Source organism: Misgurnus anguillicaudatus, unplaced genomic scaffold (assembly GCF_027580225.2).
Source record: "Misgurnus anguillicaudatus unplaced genomic scaffold, ASM2758022v2 HiC_scaffold_34, whole genome shotgun sequence".
NCBI classification, from domain to species: domain Eukaryota; kingdom Metazoa; phylum Chordata; class Actinopteri; order Cypriniformes; family Cobitidae; genus Misgurnus; species Misgurnus anguillicaudatus.
The window spans coordinates 3,610,734-3,627,232 of NW_027395284.1; the positions used below are offsets into that span (position 1 = coordinate 3,610,734).

General features: G+C 38.6%; 1 protein-coding gene across 1 annotated transcript in view; it reads left to right on the top strand.

The window, feature by feature from the left end:
• The window catches only part of LOC141363336 (protection of telomeres protein 1-like), a 50,514-nt gene that overhangs the window by 31,128 nt on the left and 2,887 nt on the right, over positions 1–16,499 (top strand). The window contains exon 7 of the mRNA XM_073865974.1: positions 15,218–15,387. Within this exon, the coding sequence (XP_073722075.1) occupies positions 15,218–15,387 (170 nt within the window). The remainder of the gene's footprint in view (positions 1–15,217; positions 15,388–16,499) is intronic.

Genomic DNA, 16,499 nt, shown 5'->3' on the forward strand with positions numbered 1-16,499 from the left:
GTACCAGCTCACTCCGGGGACACAGTAAAAAAGATGCGGATTTTGGCCACTAGGTGGCGCTATAACAGGCTTGAGCTCGGAAATGGCTATTACTACACAATCGTTTTCCCGATACTCTCAATATTTGGTATGGTGTGTCTTTTTGCAATGTACCATGAGGGTGTGGAAGGACATTGGCGTATCTCCAAAAACATGGCCGTCATTGGCCAATGAAGGTTGAGGACTGATTTGACAGGGTTAACGAAGGTAGATCGGAACGAAACGCACTGTGCTTCTTTGTGTACTGCTCCTGAACGTCTGTAAGAATTACGGTATCATTTGGCCACTAGGGGGCGTAATAACATATTTCAGTGCCTGTATCACGTGACGTTTGACATACACACAAAAACATGACATCATATGATAGATCTGCCCATGGTGAACAACTTTCCTCTTGAAGCGTTGCTGTCAATCAAACGGTTTGTGAGTTATTGGTGATAACCTTCAAAACCTACTTTTGCGAACTAGTCCTAGGTTTTTCGCCCGATCGGAATCGTTCCAACGCAGGAGAAATCTGTGGAGTGAGTAGGTAAATAATTATCGAACAGAATATGAAATTACACTTCAGCGTCACTAAGGGGCGCCAAAACTCCATACAGTAAGTAGCCTATCGTCACTGAAATGGCTATAACTCATGAATGATTTGAGATATCTTAACGAGGTTTGGTACACATATGAACCATCTCACTCCGGGGTCACAGTAAAAAATATGTGGACTTTGGCCACTAGGTGGCGACATAACAGGCTTGAACATGGGAATGGCTATTACTACACAACCGTTAGCCCGATACACTTAATATTTGGTATGGTGTGTCTTTGTGCAATGTACCATGAGGATCTAGAAGGACATTGGCGTATCTCCAAAAACATGGCCGTCATCGGCCAATGAAGGTTGAGGACTGATTTGACAGGGTTAACGAAGGTCGATCGGAACAAAACGCACTGTGCTGCTTCGTGTACTGCTCATGAAGGTCTGTAAGAATTACGGTGTCATTTGGCCACTAGGGGGCATATTTCGGTGCCCTGTATCACGTGACGTTTGACATACACACACAAACATGACATCAAATGATAGATCTGCTCATGGTGAACAACTTTCCTCTTGAAGCGTTGCTGTCAATTAAATGGTTCTCGCGTTATTTGTGATAACCTTCAAAACCTACTTTTGCTAACTAGTCCTAGGTTTTTCACCCGATCGGAACCTAACCAAGGCTGATTGATTCTGTGGAGTGTGACTATAAATAGTTATCAAAAAAAGTTGAAATTTGTATTCATTCACGAAAGGAGTGGCCAAAAATATAAATGGGCGGAGCTTAGTAAATTTAAATGGCCATAACTCGAGAGGGGTTTGAGATATTCACGGGGCTTGAATAGTATGTGAAGGCCATCGACCTGAGGTTGTAAAATAAAATGCTTGCCGATCGGACAAAAGGTGGCACTATAACGGGAAAGATGGCATTAAATACTGTGATTATCCAATGGTTACACTTTATAAGCCTATAACTTCATCTGTGATCAACGAATTTCCATGGGAGTTGTTTTTATATGATCCTGAATTGTTTTTGAATCCTACGATACCAAGCATGCCAGGTTTCGAATTACGGTTCGACCAGAACTACGTTTTACCACATAAAAAACAATCACTAATAGCTTCGTAACTGTAACTCCTATCGATTCGAAAACACCATAGGAAGAAAAATGCAATAGCTTCTGAACAAAATCTCTATTGGCGTTATATTAAAATCTCCATCAGAAATGGCTGAAAATTGTGAAAAACCAAAATAGTCCTATAGGTGCACATGTGTTTAAGCATACATAGTCTGTATGAACCGTTTCTGACCATCTCTTTCGTTTTTGTGGATGCTGGATCAGCCTGGTTGACGACGTGTGACGTCTTTGATGTGCCTTAATGCTCGAAACCCGGCAAATGCTGCTTGCAGCTTTAATTGTGTTTATATCTGTCATTAAATGGACTAGAACAGCACGAAAACAATGTGGATTAAACAAATCAAGTTAAATCAAATTAAGTTATAAAAGTTACACTGACCATCAAAAGGCACATTGAAGAGGTTTTGCTCATAAATGCATGTAAAATAAAGTAATTTGAACTTGAGATTTTTATACTGTTACTAAACTGCACAGTATGAGCTGCAAACACTTTATTGAATGCTACCTCTGACTAAGAATGCAGTATTTTGCACTTGTATACAGAGCCGGATTAACCCAAAGGCAAACTAGGCACGTGCCTAGGGCCCGATTGGCGGGATGGGGCCCAGACAGAGGGGGAATTTTTTTTTTTTACAAATGTCCCATCTACAATTTCGCCGCTGTCGGGCATCATCCCCGTATCTCCAAAACCATTATTTTTCAGGGAATTAAAAAAACGCCGTATTTTTTAAGTTATTAAACATTATTTCAATTAAAGACGAGCTTTGGCTCGGGAGCAGAGAGATACGAACTGCTCTCATTGATAAAATGGTACGGACACAGACGTCGCCGCTGCCAGCAGTGTTCAACAAATACTGCGGTCACATTGAGCCTTAAAGACGATGCTTCAATAGTTAACCAAAGCTGACTGTAGTATACATCTTACTAAACTCGATTTTAAAGGTTTACGATCTTTAAGTGATGCAATACAAAACACGATGAGCGGACTGCTGTCTAATAAGTGGAAATGAATCTGCTCGCAAACTTACCTTCGTGGCTCACGGGCTTCCTTCTGCACAGAAGCATTACAGCTATCGAGTTTTAATAAATGTACTTAAACCTAACTATTTTCACTTGTTAGTGCCTAACAAACAGAAGTATTATATTAATTAAACAGCCATTTTATCTCCAATAAATAAAACATTTACTTGTGTTTAACATTCACAAAATAATTTAATGGTGGTATGCAAAACATTCAATTTAATTCAAAATTGAATTCAATAAAAACATTGCTGCTTGTGTTTTACATGCACAAAATAATTTAATGGTGGTATCCAAAACATTCAATTTAATTACAGTACTATATTAGATACATTTTAAAACTTCAATGCATGTATGATAAGCCTATGATACGTAAATATTTAAAATACACCAATAACTGATATCATAGGTTAACACAGATAAAATCATAGTTAAGTCTTTCTTTATTAAGCCCATTACTGAGTGTATTTGTGTTTGTGAGTTTATGACTGTTGTTGTCTGAGGTGGTGACTCGGATGGGGACGCCAGTCATCAGAATGGTTGATTTTCAAGTTCATAGTTCTAATCTGTACCTGACAGAGTTCCATTAAGGACACAGACATGGTTGCTGCAAAAAATAAATAAATAAAGGACAAACGATCATTTCCCTACGTTATATAAGGCATGTTTGCGTATAATAACGAGGCAAAAAAACAGTTCCTTGCATAATAATTCATGACTTTAATGGCAGAACAAGCGGGGTCAAGGTTTTTTTTCTTTAAGCCCCACAAAAATCACGTTAGATACCAAACATGATAACAAAACCAATGGATAGTGGCTAGCAGCCTCAGAAACGATACATTAGAGTTTAGCACTACAATTACTTCGAGATAAAACTGTTATACATAATATAAAAACTGTTATTATATAATTCATATAACTGAAACATAAATAACCAGTGTTTTGAGGACATTTACCTCAGTGGACGTGTTGCCATAGCGTGTTGCTCGACGAGGATTTCGTTGCGATTCTCAATCTTGAAGAGAAATATGCAGCGAAGCTCTCCCGCGGATTACTGACACCTATTGGTTATTTACTTGTACTACTGCCTTAACAATGACACTCCCAATGGATAAGGTGAGGATAATTTAATAGCATTTAATAGAGCCGTGTAATGACGTATAAATAATAAATTTAGCAAAAAATTGTCTGATAGACTGGTTAATATACAACACATGACTTAATTTGGTATACAAACAACCAATTTGTAAGCAAAGACTAGGCTATGTAAAATGTGAATTCACTTTTATTAGTAACTTTGGTAAGTTTCAGATTTAAATTCATAAATAACCTCGATGGGGGGGCCCAAAAAATGCAGCCTGCCTAGTGTAGTCCATTTATTTAATCCGGCTCTGCTTGTATAGTCTTTTTTTATTTTGAAATTTTAAAAGCAATGAACATATATTGAAATGTTTACATTCAGATATGTAAATCAACATGTATAAATTGCTATTAGTTAATTAATGGGGAGATAATCGAGAATCAAAGTCGAATCGGACTGATAAAATGAATCGTTAGATTAATCGATGCATCGAAAAAAATAATCGCTAGATTAATCGTTTAAAAAATAATCGTTTATCCCAGCCCTAATTTTTTTTAGTATGCAGTGTCATAGGTACATCTTTGACGTTTATAACAAACCAAACCGTTTGAAAATCGGTGGAAAATTAAGCAAGTTATGGTCATTTAAAAGTACATGCATCATTAAAACACAATGCTACGAGTGAGGGAGTGCCCTGTGGTAAGATGGCCGCCAAATGTGGACGTTTCCCTTAATTTGCCAGCAGCGCTGGCGAGACATCTAGGCTTTATTCTTTCACACAAATGGTATTTAAATATTGGCCGGTGTATCCTTTTTTCCGCATCCAGCTCAGGCGCGCACACGTCCGTGCAGCTTTTCAAGTATACTCCCCGCGGCTACACATGGATGGCCGCGTTGGACACGTATAGGCAATACAAATGATTTCTTATTCAAATGATTACCCTACCAGGCTATCAGGGCAGCACTGATTTACAACATTTACAGTACATTTAAAAAAATTAGGATAGATGAAGAAAAGTAGCGGATCCACCACTGCAAGCAAAGACAAGACAAGAAAACAAATCAAACATTATGGTGACAAAAATGCTCCACAGCTTTCTGTTCTTGGAAGACGTGAAAATAAATGAAGAAAAGATGATGGTGTGTGTGAAAATGCTGTCTATTGCCTTTGTGTAATTGTTTGTAGTGTAGTGTAGCCTAGAAATCTAGACGCACCCTAGCGGCCGCAAAATATATTTGCTGCCAGGGTTTAGTCTAGGCACTCACAATACACTTAACAGCTCCAAAAACCAAAATTTGGTCAGGCCAATCACATCGTGTGTAGCGTCTGTGGGGCGGGCTTAACATGATGACGACAGAGCTGCCTGCGACGGTTCCTACTTGAAAACAAAGAATGGCTGCTGCTGCTGGCGAACAGCTTTCTTTTGAAGCGGCTTCGGCCGCGACTCTGGAGGACTTAGACTTATGTTTTTCTTTGAGTGAAGAGCAAATAACCCTACTGAAGTCCTTTTTAAGCAAGAAAGATGTGTTTGGAGTTTTGCCGACTGGTTACGGTAAAAGTTTGATATACCAATTAGCTCCACTGGTGGGGAAACGTATGGGACTCATACGTCACCTTCTTCGTTGCTCTGATTGGTCATAGCGCTATCCTATTGCGTGCAGAGGCATTTTGAGGGACAACCTTATCTCCCGCCCCTTGCATTGAGCCGTTTGTGTGAAGAGTTGCCAGACCTTACATCTGGATGTAGGTCTGGCTAACCAGGCTAGTGTTAGTGTCCTGTCTCAACATTTTCACGCGCATGCGCTATCGTACGCAGACTTTCCGCACGGTCTCAAATTTTGGGCAGCACGCAGACTGCGCGCGCGGACGGCCGCGGACTCTTGATAATGAAAATGACGTAATTCGGACGTATACCTTTGGCTTAACGGTCATGTGATGTTCTGTCACAAGACACACAATATATTTGAAGTTATCAAACGCGCCACCATATTTGAATTCAGCGCTAATATGTATTTATTTCATTAAAACCTACAGTATTTGATGAATAGTTTACTTGTTTGATAAACTATTCCTATAACTTTCATGGGACCTTGCATATCTTGTGATGCCATCAGTCAATCAGCGTTGCGTAAGCATTTACACAGCTTAGGGATTGGCTCAAACGCATCTGTGGTTTCCATGAGCAGAGATGACAGATTTTGTATTGCATACATCTGGAAGGTCATGAGGCAGATGAGGAACTGCCAGTGAGATGAATGGGAATGCCGTCTGATGGCTTTCTCCAGGTGTTATAGATCGTCTCGATCTTAACATCAGTTGGCATGTTTTACACTCTTTCAGTGTTTTAGAACTGAACAACAGGCCTATACATCACCTTCTGGGCGTAATATTAAAATATACGGCACAGTGCAAAAAAATCAAATGGATGGATAAACTATGGAGAAACGTTGGTTTAAATTAACCCTTGAAAGTGTCCATATTTGACCCAGCCATTTTAAAACGACCCAGCATAGGTTCATTTAAATCTTGCGACTGGGTTCATATTTCACCTCAGCATGGCATAAAAACTACCCGGCTTTCTTTATAAAGTGTAGAAATATCCCAATACAAGCTGTCCTTAACTTTAGATAAAGAGAATGCTTTATTTCAAACAAAGAGTTGGGGAATTCTTAGTGAAATGCACTCGCATGTTTTATTTATCACAAGCTGTGCCCGTATGAATGTTGTATCATAGGGACTGGGGACAGAAAGTGCTGTATCATGTTAAAGGAATGACAAACTAATATATTATGTTTTTGCCAGCGGATGCTATAGCTATTTCTCAAAGTTTTTTTTGGAAGTAATAGCTTATTAGTGCACAAGCTTGGGGCTTTCAATTGTTCATTGGTTATGAACAAAGGTTAGAATAGGAGAAAATTTGTGGCCCTGTCCCAAATTGGGCCTTTAGGCCCTGTGGTCTTCCTCAGATGTCTGTGTGCGTATCGACTGTGAATTTTCTTTCAGACGCAAATGATTTCACAGACCTAATTTTGAAAATTTAAAGCATCTAGTTCTGCTCACATCTCAAGATTACAGGATGTTAAATCTTTTAAACCAAACTGAGAATCTTTTGAACACTGCGTGCTTAGAATATAAATGTTTTACTTTCTTATTCTTCTCCACTTGAATTGCTCCTTTGTTATTCTAAGTTAACTTCCGATGATCAATTTTTGTATCGAAATACAAAGATTGCATTGAATTGGAATATTTCCCCACCATTATCGATACGGCGGGCCAAATCGTCTCTAATATTCTGTGAAATTGCTTGAGCGCAGTGCTAAGGGGAGAAAAAGGAGAATAAAGCCAGCTATTAGGATTAAGTGGTCTGAGATAGATAGCTTTATGAGAGGAGCGCGAGAGGGCCAAATCGATACGGCTGTCACGGGGCCCTTCACTGTGGGGACTGCACGCGCACACACTTTCTGACTTCGCCTTAAACCATATATCACTCGCACTGTAAACATCATACACGTATAGGTGAGACATCACAGATCAGTTTTGCCCTTTTGCTATTTCGACAAGAATTTTGATGCCTTTTTTTCTGCACAAGTTCATGGTGCATGGCATGAAAATGAGACTTTTTCCATGTTTAAGTGCTATGATTGGGTCCCCAGTGCTTCTATCAAACTAGAAAATGTGAAAATGATCAACCCAGTAACTTAGTTTTGGTAAACCATTCTCTATGAGCACATGAAAAAATAGGTTGTTGAAATTTGTCTCTCCTTATGATGTCTTTATTTAATAATACCACCCCTTAATCTGGACTATCCAATCACAGCACTGCCATTTAGTGCAGAGAAAAGCACAATTGAGTTTTAATTGTAACAAACCACCATTATTGTGATCAGTGTTTGAATTTTATCAGCTTATTTGCACAATGATATTATGCAACAGCCGAAAATAGTCCCCTTGGTTACTTTCAATAGCAGGGGACTATTTTCGGGCAGTGCGTAATATCACTACGCCTGCTGCAGCCATGTTACATCAGCAAACTCCTTGATTATTACGCCAGTTTGAGAGAATAGTCCTAGCCATATCTGCCTAGAAAATCACAACTTTTAATTTTCTGTCGGTCTTTAGTACACAATGTAACTACAGAAGAGTCAAGTTTTAAATAAGAAAAATATACAAAGTCTTTGGTTATTTTTTAGCGCAATGCTAATGGTCTTATTAGATTCAATGGATTGTGCTAAGCTATGCTAAAAGTGGTAGCGCCAGACCCGAAGATTGGCTGAATGGATTTCAAAATGGTAAAAATCTAATGTTTAACTCTGGGGAAGCTGAAAAATGAGTTTATTTATTTTTTTAAAGTGGAGTGTCCCTTTAAGCTAAAATTATAGTTCCATTTTTATGCATACATGAGGGTCTTTGTACAGTGCATGTGTTGCAAATGTCATTATCAGAATAGTCCGCACGCACTGTACGCACACTTCCGTTATTGTAACCGCGCGTATGCATACAGGAGAATATAGTATGTAGCCCACAAGATGCTTTTCATTTTGTCACAATGCGTCGAAAGTCTGTGTACGAATCAAATAAACTATGCTTTGCTTTCGACGGCGCGACATGTTATCGTACACATCAAAAAACAAACTATACTCCAGGCTTTACAGATTAACCATATGGTACATACCTGTATACGTGCATTTATAAACTTAAAAACTTGATTTGCAACCAAAATTATTTGCAATAGGAAGCAGTGGCACCATTGATTTCCATAGTACGAGTCAGTTTGACGTCAATGTTAGTATTGCTTTTTTTCGTTTGGCTCTTGAGGATTCTCTGAGAACAGCGAGGGGGGCGCAAGACATCTCACCTCTTTTTTCATGTCTGGCTTGTGGATCGTCTCTGTTGCTTGCTTTGTGTGTCATTTGCATCATCTGTTCCCAGGTCAGTTGCTTAATGTGTCATCTCGCTTTTAAACTGGGAAACGGCTGGCATTCACAAATGCAGTGCTAGAATATTACATACGCACAGCACAGGAGTTAAGTGGTAGTGTAGCTATAAAAAGGCAAAACGTTACCCTGTCTGTAAAATCAAGGTTAAAGTCTCAAGATTATTTCAGGAATTGATTTCACATTGATTTCCATCTTTGACATGACCTTACAGGGTCAATATTAAATATATCAAGGTTATATTTACATAGAATGTTCATTATATTATGTAATGCCTTGCATTAGGTTTTGTGCAGAATAACTTTAAAATGCAAAGCATTTAGTTGTATGAATAAGTAATTATGTAAATACTATTAAATCATATTACTAGATCAATGTTGTTTACGGCACATAATACACCCATGCACAAAGCCACAAATAAACCGTAAGGTATGCGTTTACATACCAACTTCTCTTCAACGGTAAAGCAGCCTAAATGCATACGAGCACCTGCAGCGAGGCTGGAGCTGATGCAGTATAATGTGACATCCTGCCTCTTTACACATGTGACTATCAATTATTCATAGAGAGAAAGGAAGCCAAGCACCTGTGATAACTTAACACCCAGACGGCCGTGCCAATAATCGTCTCAGACAGCCAGCATATGACACTTATCCACTGAGAGTGTGTGAGAATGTGAATGAAGTGTCATAATAGCTGTGTGTTTATTTTCTTTGCAGTTTGTGCTGAATTTGTCTAAAACCCAACAGATGTGGATCGAGGTATCTTCTCACAGACTCACACTCATTCGTAAATGTTGTGTCAAAAACAGAAAACACCCCGTTTCCTTAAGGATTTTATTTAATGTGAATTGTGCTTCAGGAATGGTTGGCTGTCAGACGATTTTGGATGGTTTGTCTTAAGCACTGTATTGGCTGACAAAACTCAGCATGTCTCTGAAAAGAGACAGGAACAGAGAGAATAGCTGTAGATATAGACTGATACCTGCATTGCTAGTGTGTTTTATGAGAAAGAGGAGATGTAGCTTGTATTCTTTAGCATGTATCTGAGAAATAAAAAGGCACTAAATCTAATATAGCTAATATATAATAATATCCATCACCAGAGCGGCCATGCATTCCCTTAACTTTCCCCGCCATTGACGAGTTTTCTCGTCAGTTAAGAGAAAACGCTTTCCGGCCAATGACGAGTTTTCAGAGCAATCCATATTTCGCTATTATCCCCTAGGTGGCCAACTTACCCAACTTATAAAACACTTTTGTGACAATTAAAAAAAAAGCTGGTGCTGGCTTGCAACTTTTTTCAAAAATGCTGGCGGGTAAAGTGTTAAAGGGACACTCCACTTTTTTTGAAAATTATACTCATTTTCCAGCTCCCCTAGTTAAACATTCGATTTTTACATTGCTGCCGTAACATGGATGCTGGAGGCGCAATGATATTACGCAGTAACTGAAAATAGTCCCCTGCTATTGAAAGTTAATAAGGGGACTATTTTCGGCTGCTGCGTAATATCATTGCGCCTCCTGCAGCCATGTTACAGCAGCAAAGTCCTTGATTATTGTGCCAGAATGAGAGTATAGTTTCTAGCCATATCTGCCTAGTAAATCACAAATTTTAATTTGCTGTCGGTTTTAGTACACGATGTAACTACAGAAGAGTCAAGTTTTAAATAGGAAAAATTTGAAACCCTTTGTTTATTTTTGAGGGCGATGCTAATGGTCTAATCAGATTCAATGAATTTAGCTAAGCTATGCTAAAAGTGGTACCGGCAGACCCGGAGATCAGCTGAATGGATTCCAAAACGGTAAAAATCAAATGTTTAACTCTAGGAGCTGGAAAAGGAGTGTCCCTTAAAGACCGAAGTACAGTCCCTTTTTTACCCATACGTGAGAGTGTACAGTGCGTGTGATGCAATTTTGGTCATCAGAAGAGTGCACGCGTACTGTACATGCACGGCCAGATTTTTTAAACCCCGCGTACATTATACACATAGTTCGCGCATGGGCCTACAGGAGAATGTAATATGTAGCCCAGGAGATGCATTGCATTTTGTCGCAATGCGCGTGCGCCGAACATCTGCGTACACGTACGAGTCAAATAAACTATACTTTGCAAGGCTGTGCGTTCGATCGTACACATACATTTGCATACACGTAAAAAGCAGACTAAACTCTGGGCTTAAGGTCCAGGAGATGTATAGCCTTGCATTCGACTGTGCGCATACGTTAGCGTACACGTAAAAATAAGACTATACTCCAGGCTTAAGGACAAAGTATGGTACATTTTTTACGCGAGAGCCCGTGTACAGTGCGTGTGACGCAATTTTCATCATCAGAAGGGTGCACGCGCAATGTACATGCACCGGCAGATTTTTGAAACCCTGTGTACATTGTACGCATAGGTCACGCATGCGCCTACAGGAGAATGTAGTATGTAGCCCATTGCATTGCATTTTGTCGCAATGTGCATGCATTGAAGAGCTGTGTACACGTATCAAATAATGAGTCAAATAAACTATACTTTGCAAGGCTGTGCGTTCGACTGTGCACATACATTCGCATACACTTAAAAAACAAACTATACTCCAGGCTTAAGGTCAAATTATGGTCCATTTTTTTATGTGAGAGTCTGTTTACAGTGCGTGTGACACAATTTTCATCATCAGAAGAGTGCACACATAATGTACGTGCATCGGCAGATTTTAGCATGTAGCCCGGAGATGCATTGCATTGCAACGTCTGCGTACACGTATGAGTCAAATAAATAATACTACACAAGGCTGTGCGTTCAACCGTCCGCACAAGTTCGCACACACGTAAAAAATTATACTCCAGGCTTAAGGTTGAAGTATGGTACATTTTTTACACGTACACGAGGGTCCACATTTAAAGGGGGGGTTTAATGGTATTTCAAGCATTCTGACTTATTAACACAGTTATAGAGTTGTTTCCTCATGCTAAACGTAGGCAAAGTGTCAAAACAGCAGTCGGACGTGTTACAGAGTATTTCTGTGCCGAATGCACTTCGCCAGGGTTCGTACAAGTTTCGGCAAGTTTTTTTCGATTACAGTTCTAACTGACGTTTCAGGGGTTTTCGATACGTATCACTTCTTTATATGGGCTTCCACCGGAATACTTCCCCGGGAAAACCCCGTCCACCCGTCAATCAGCGGGAGACGCTAGAGCTGCTAACAGCTTATCACGCCACTCAGCTTTGTTTAATTTCAAAAGTCAACAATTGCACGAAAGAAGAAGTGTGTTTTTGGATGTAAGGAGAAGACATCCAGCCTTATGGATGGATATAGTTTATTATCCGAAGTAGCAGCGGAGTTTTGTGTGTGTGTTTGATGCAGTGGATTTTCCCAACCGGGTCATGACAAGTTGCATGCGGTAAGTATGACTTCTGTCTTATGTTGGAAATAGTCGCGTGCATATTATATAAATAACACGAACATGTAGTGAATCATAAGTTAAAACAGTGTTGTATAGTGTTGCATGACTCGTACTCGCTCCTCCCGCGGTATAACTCCTCCTTCTTCATTTTTTCGTACGTTATCGGAAAGATTCGGTAAAGCTAATCTTTCTTTTATAAATCTGATTAAACTAAAGACTCTTCAGAGATATAAAGGATGTCATACTACTCTATAGATACTCCAGATTAACATCAGAAATGCAGAAACAGCATGTGTTACGTGAGCTTTAATGCGTGTGACGCAATTGGTCATCAGAAGAGTGCACGCGTAATGTACGTGCATTGCCAGATTTTTGAAACTCTGCGTACGTTGTACGCATAGGTCGCGCATGGGCCTACAGGAGAATGTAATATGTAGCCCAGGAGATGCATTGCATTAAAAACTTAGTATTCTCCGAGCTTTACAGGTTGATGTTATTACTATTATTTATCTGGTCTTGAAACACCTAAACCAAAGCTTTTTCAATGCATCTTCTTTATTACATATGTCTTTCTGTGAAATTTCACTTTTATACATACTCTGTAGACTTAAACCTCAAGGGTTTCAAATGATTGTTCTCCACTTTTAACCAACAATTCTCCAAGCACACGCCTTGCCTGTACTTGTTTGCTTTCAGCAGTGATAGACGGAGCTCATTCCCCATCTCCGGTCGCTTTTATACATATAGATTAGCGTACGGACGAGGTTTGCTTTCCTCTAGTGGTCATATTGACAGTTTTTTGCTTGCTTCTGTTCTTCTGCTGCTCTCGCTGGTATCGTCAGAGTAGCTTCACATCGGCTATTACACACCTGCGCTGAGCAGCCAGACTCTTTTTCCTGCTGTGCGTAACCAACCGTGCAGTGTGGGCATGCAGGAGAATACCAAGTGTATGTAGATCCTTAGTCCTGAATCGTTTTGGGAATGTGTTGGAAGCCAGGATATTGGTTTGGGGAAGTTCTGATGGTAAAGGAATTGGTTGGTTAGACAGAACCAGTCCCCATTTACTTTCATTGTAAAAAGATGCATCCCAAAGCCAGTGCATCTTACAGGTTTGGTGACTAAATAATTTTGTGTTCTGTGAAAACGAAGCTCTTTTTGTCATGTCAAAGATTGAAATCAATAATGTAAAGGGATAATTCACCCAAAATGAATAATAATTTTGAAATTAAATATTAAAAATTGAAATATTAACCGTATAAATATGTAAGTTTGGTGTCTGTTTAAGGGTTAGGTGAAATCACGACAGGGTTTGGTAGACCATCTTTCTCAGCAGTCATGTTTGGGTTATTTTCCCCTTAGCTCCATTCTAACATTGCAGTGTTTGCTTGTCAACAAATTCCCAAGAAAGCCACTAATGAGCTGTATCAAATTCGCACATATGGGATGAACGCCTGTGTTTTGCTGAATTTGGTTTCTCAGCCTTGTTTTGTTTATCTGTTGAAATAAGTCTGTTTTGCGCTATAACGCAATAAAATATTGTCCTTGCATAGAGCAGCCGATGTTACCATTTAATGTATTCAAATTTTGCTGCTTCATAATGTCTTCATTATGCTATGGAGAGACAACGTCTAGGGGCTGTATTACAGTACATCCAAACAGTTATTGTAAACACCAGTACTTAGACCAGTGGCGTAGCGTCTGGGCATGCAGGGTATGCACGTGCAAATGGGCCCAGGCCAATAGGGGGCCCGCCCCAGCTTTTAATTAAAACATTTTTTTTTTCAATTTAATTTTTATTTCTGGCTGCAATAAATATATTTTTGTATGCATATCATGTGTAGTGATTTCTTATTTCTCCATAATGTCTAATTTCTCCGTCATTTCTTGTTTGCGTTTGTTCCGTGGCTGCAGTAGACTACTACGCTATCATTTTTTTACCTGACGCATCGCCGCGGCAAAAAAAAAGAAAACACGGTGTGAGAGGTTAATATAGCAGCAATCCACATGAACATTAAGGATGGACAAATATAAACATAAAAGTGGGGCCTTAAAGAGAAAAGAGAAGGCGGAGAAGTTAGTCACAAGTCAAAAACTATCTACACCATTTCGTTTTTCTTTACTTAAATCTACCCTTTAAAGTAAAAAGTAAAGTAAAAATATTTGACTACCTTATTAAAAGTATATGTTGTGTATATGCATAACAGCTCTGCGCGGCAACGGGCAAGTTTGGGGGGGCTTTGGCTTAAGGGGGCCCGTACATTTTTTTTTGCATATGGGCCCGGGACTTACTTGCTACGCCACTGACTTAGACTTTTAATTCATTCAGGGGCTAAACCATTGCCTGAATGCCAAAATATACAGGAGCTCGTACCCAAACCGCGCCATCAAGATCTTGCTATAAGACGATCATGTATAAACTTGTTTTTGTAAATGGCGAAAAATATGTCTAGAAAATGTTGAATATTATTATTTGTGCGTGAATGCACTGTAAGACGCTTCAGAGAAAAGCGTTTGCCAAATGCATAAATGCAAATGTATTACAATTTCCACAAGTTAAAGGGATAGTTCACTCAAAAATAAAAATTCTGTTATTATTTAATCATTCTCTAGTTTTTTTTAAACCTTAAAACATTGTTTTGTTCTGCTAATCACAAAGGAAGATATTAGTAATCAAGTAGGAAACAGGAGCACCATTGACGTCCATAGTAGGAAAGAAAAATACTATGGAAGTCAATGGTGCTCAAAAACGGTTTGGTTACAAACATTACTCAAATTAGCTTCCTTTGTGTTCAGCAATAGAAAAATATATTTATACAGGTTTGTAACAACATATGAGTGAGTAAATGATGACAGAATTTTCATTTTTAGGTGAACTATCCCTTTAAAGACAAATTATAAGGTACCATAAGGATTCAGTAAAGTTTCAAAAATGCTTTCATCCTAATGTGTTGCTCAATCCTGACACCATATTGCCCCCTGCTGGACTGATGGTTTATCAGAGTTCCTGGCAACCTTGTTACGAAAGGGGGATCCTGGTTGACACTAAGGTATAAATGATCAAATTGTTTGTTTCAATGTTTAGCCTGGGACGTTCCTGCGCATCTACAACCTCCGTGCATTGTCACAAAGAGCTTCAAATCAGCCGTCTGACCAATCTGAACAACTGGCTTTTCACCTTCATGGTGGCACAGTTTATGGACGAGGTCTGCGCAGCATTCCTGCAGATTCAGCCGAGCTCCAGTCACTGAAGAGGTCAGTATATGCGTATGTTATAGTAAAAATGTGCAACAATGGATACAGAAGCGTTAAGTTGATTTTTATTTCCACCATATCTTATTTATGTCATGTTTTGTGTTTGATAACGTCATGACTCACAATTCCCTTTGTTTTGCTAAAGCACATTTTAAATCTAGAATGTTACATATTCTACTTAGACACAACAAATGTTTTTACACTTTATGGAAAATGGTAAGATCCAAGAAAAATATTTTGTTAAAAATGTTTTTTTGAAGTCTGTGCATATCAGTACAATAAAATCTATACGTACACGGCATTTGATAAAGCTGAATAGATGCAATAAATAATTAAAGACGGTTTTAATTTGTTCTTGAGAAAACACAAAAAATATATTAAATTCGAGACATTGACACATGCAGTTTTTTCTTATACATGTGGGTCATTCTCATGAAATCTAGATTTAGAAAGTGTCCAGCATCGAAATTTTTAAAAAGCCCTTGAAGCCCCCCCCCCCCCATTTTTTGGACATATAAGATTAAGGTCTGAACTTACTATAACCCTTTTTTAGAGGATTTAAAAATATTTCTTATAGAATTATAAAAAAAATGTAAATTATCATTATCAAAAATTATCATTAATGCAGCATGATATTACATTAAATATATGCATTTACAAACTCATGTTTCGGTAATGAGAACTGAAAAGTTGTCTAGGTACTATGACAAAATTTCAACTTTTATCTGGAATGAAAAAATAAGCAATGGTAGCCATCTTGAGTGTCACAGTCAATATGTCCCTTCCAACAATTTTTATTTGAAAATGTTAGTTCCTTGAGGGCTTAAACAATAATTGAAAATTGTTGCGGAGGATGAGAAAATTGGTCTTGGACACATTTATATTCCTTATTATTATTTACCAATGATCACCAAATACCACATGTTTTTTAATTTTTACTGTAAATGTTTATAGTATAACATGCACTGAAGCTTTTTATTTTTTAATTATAAATATTTCCATGTCAAAGAACCCAAATCTAGTCATGGACACGTTGCGGTAATGAAAATGGTCCCCTTAAATGTGGAAAAAAACAACAAATTTGTTTGTATGATGTCATTTAAAATCATGTG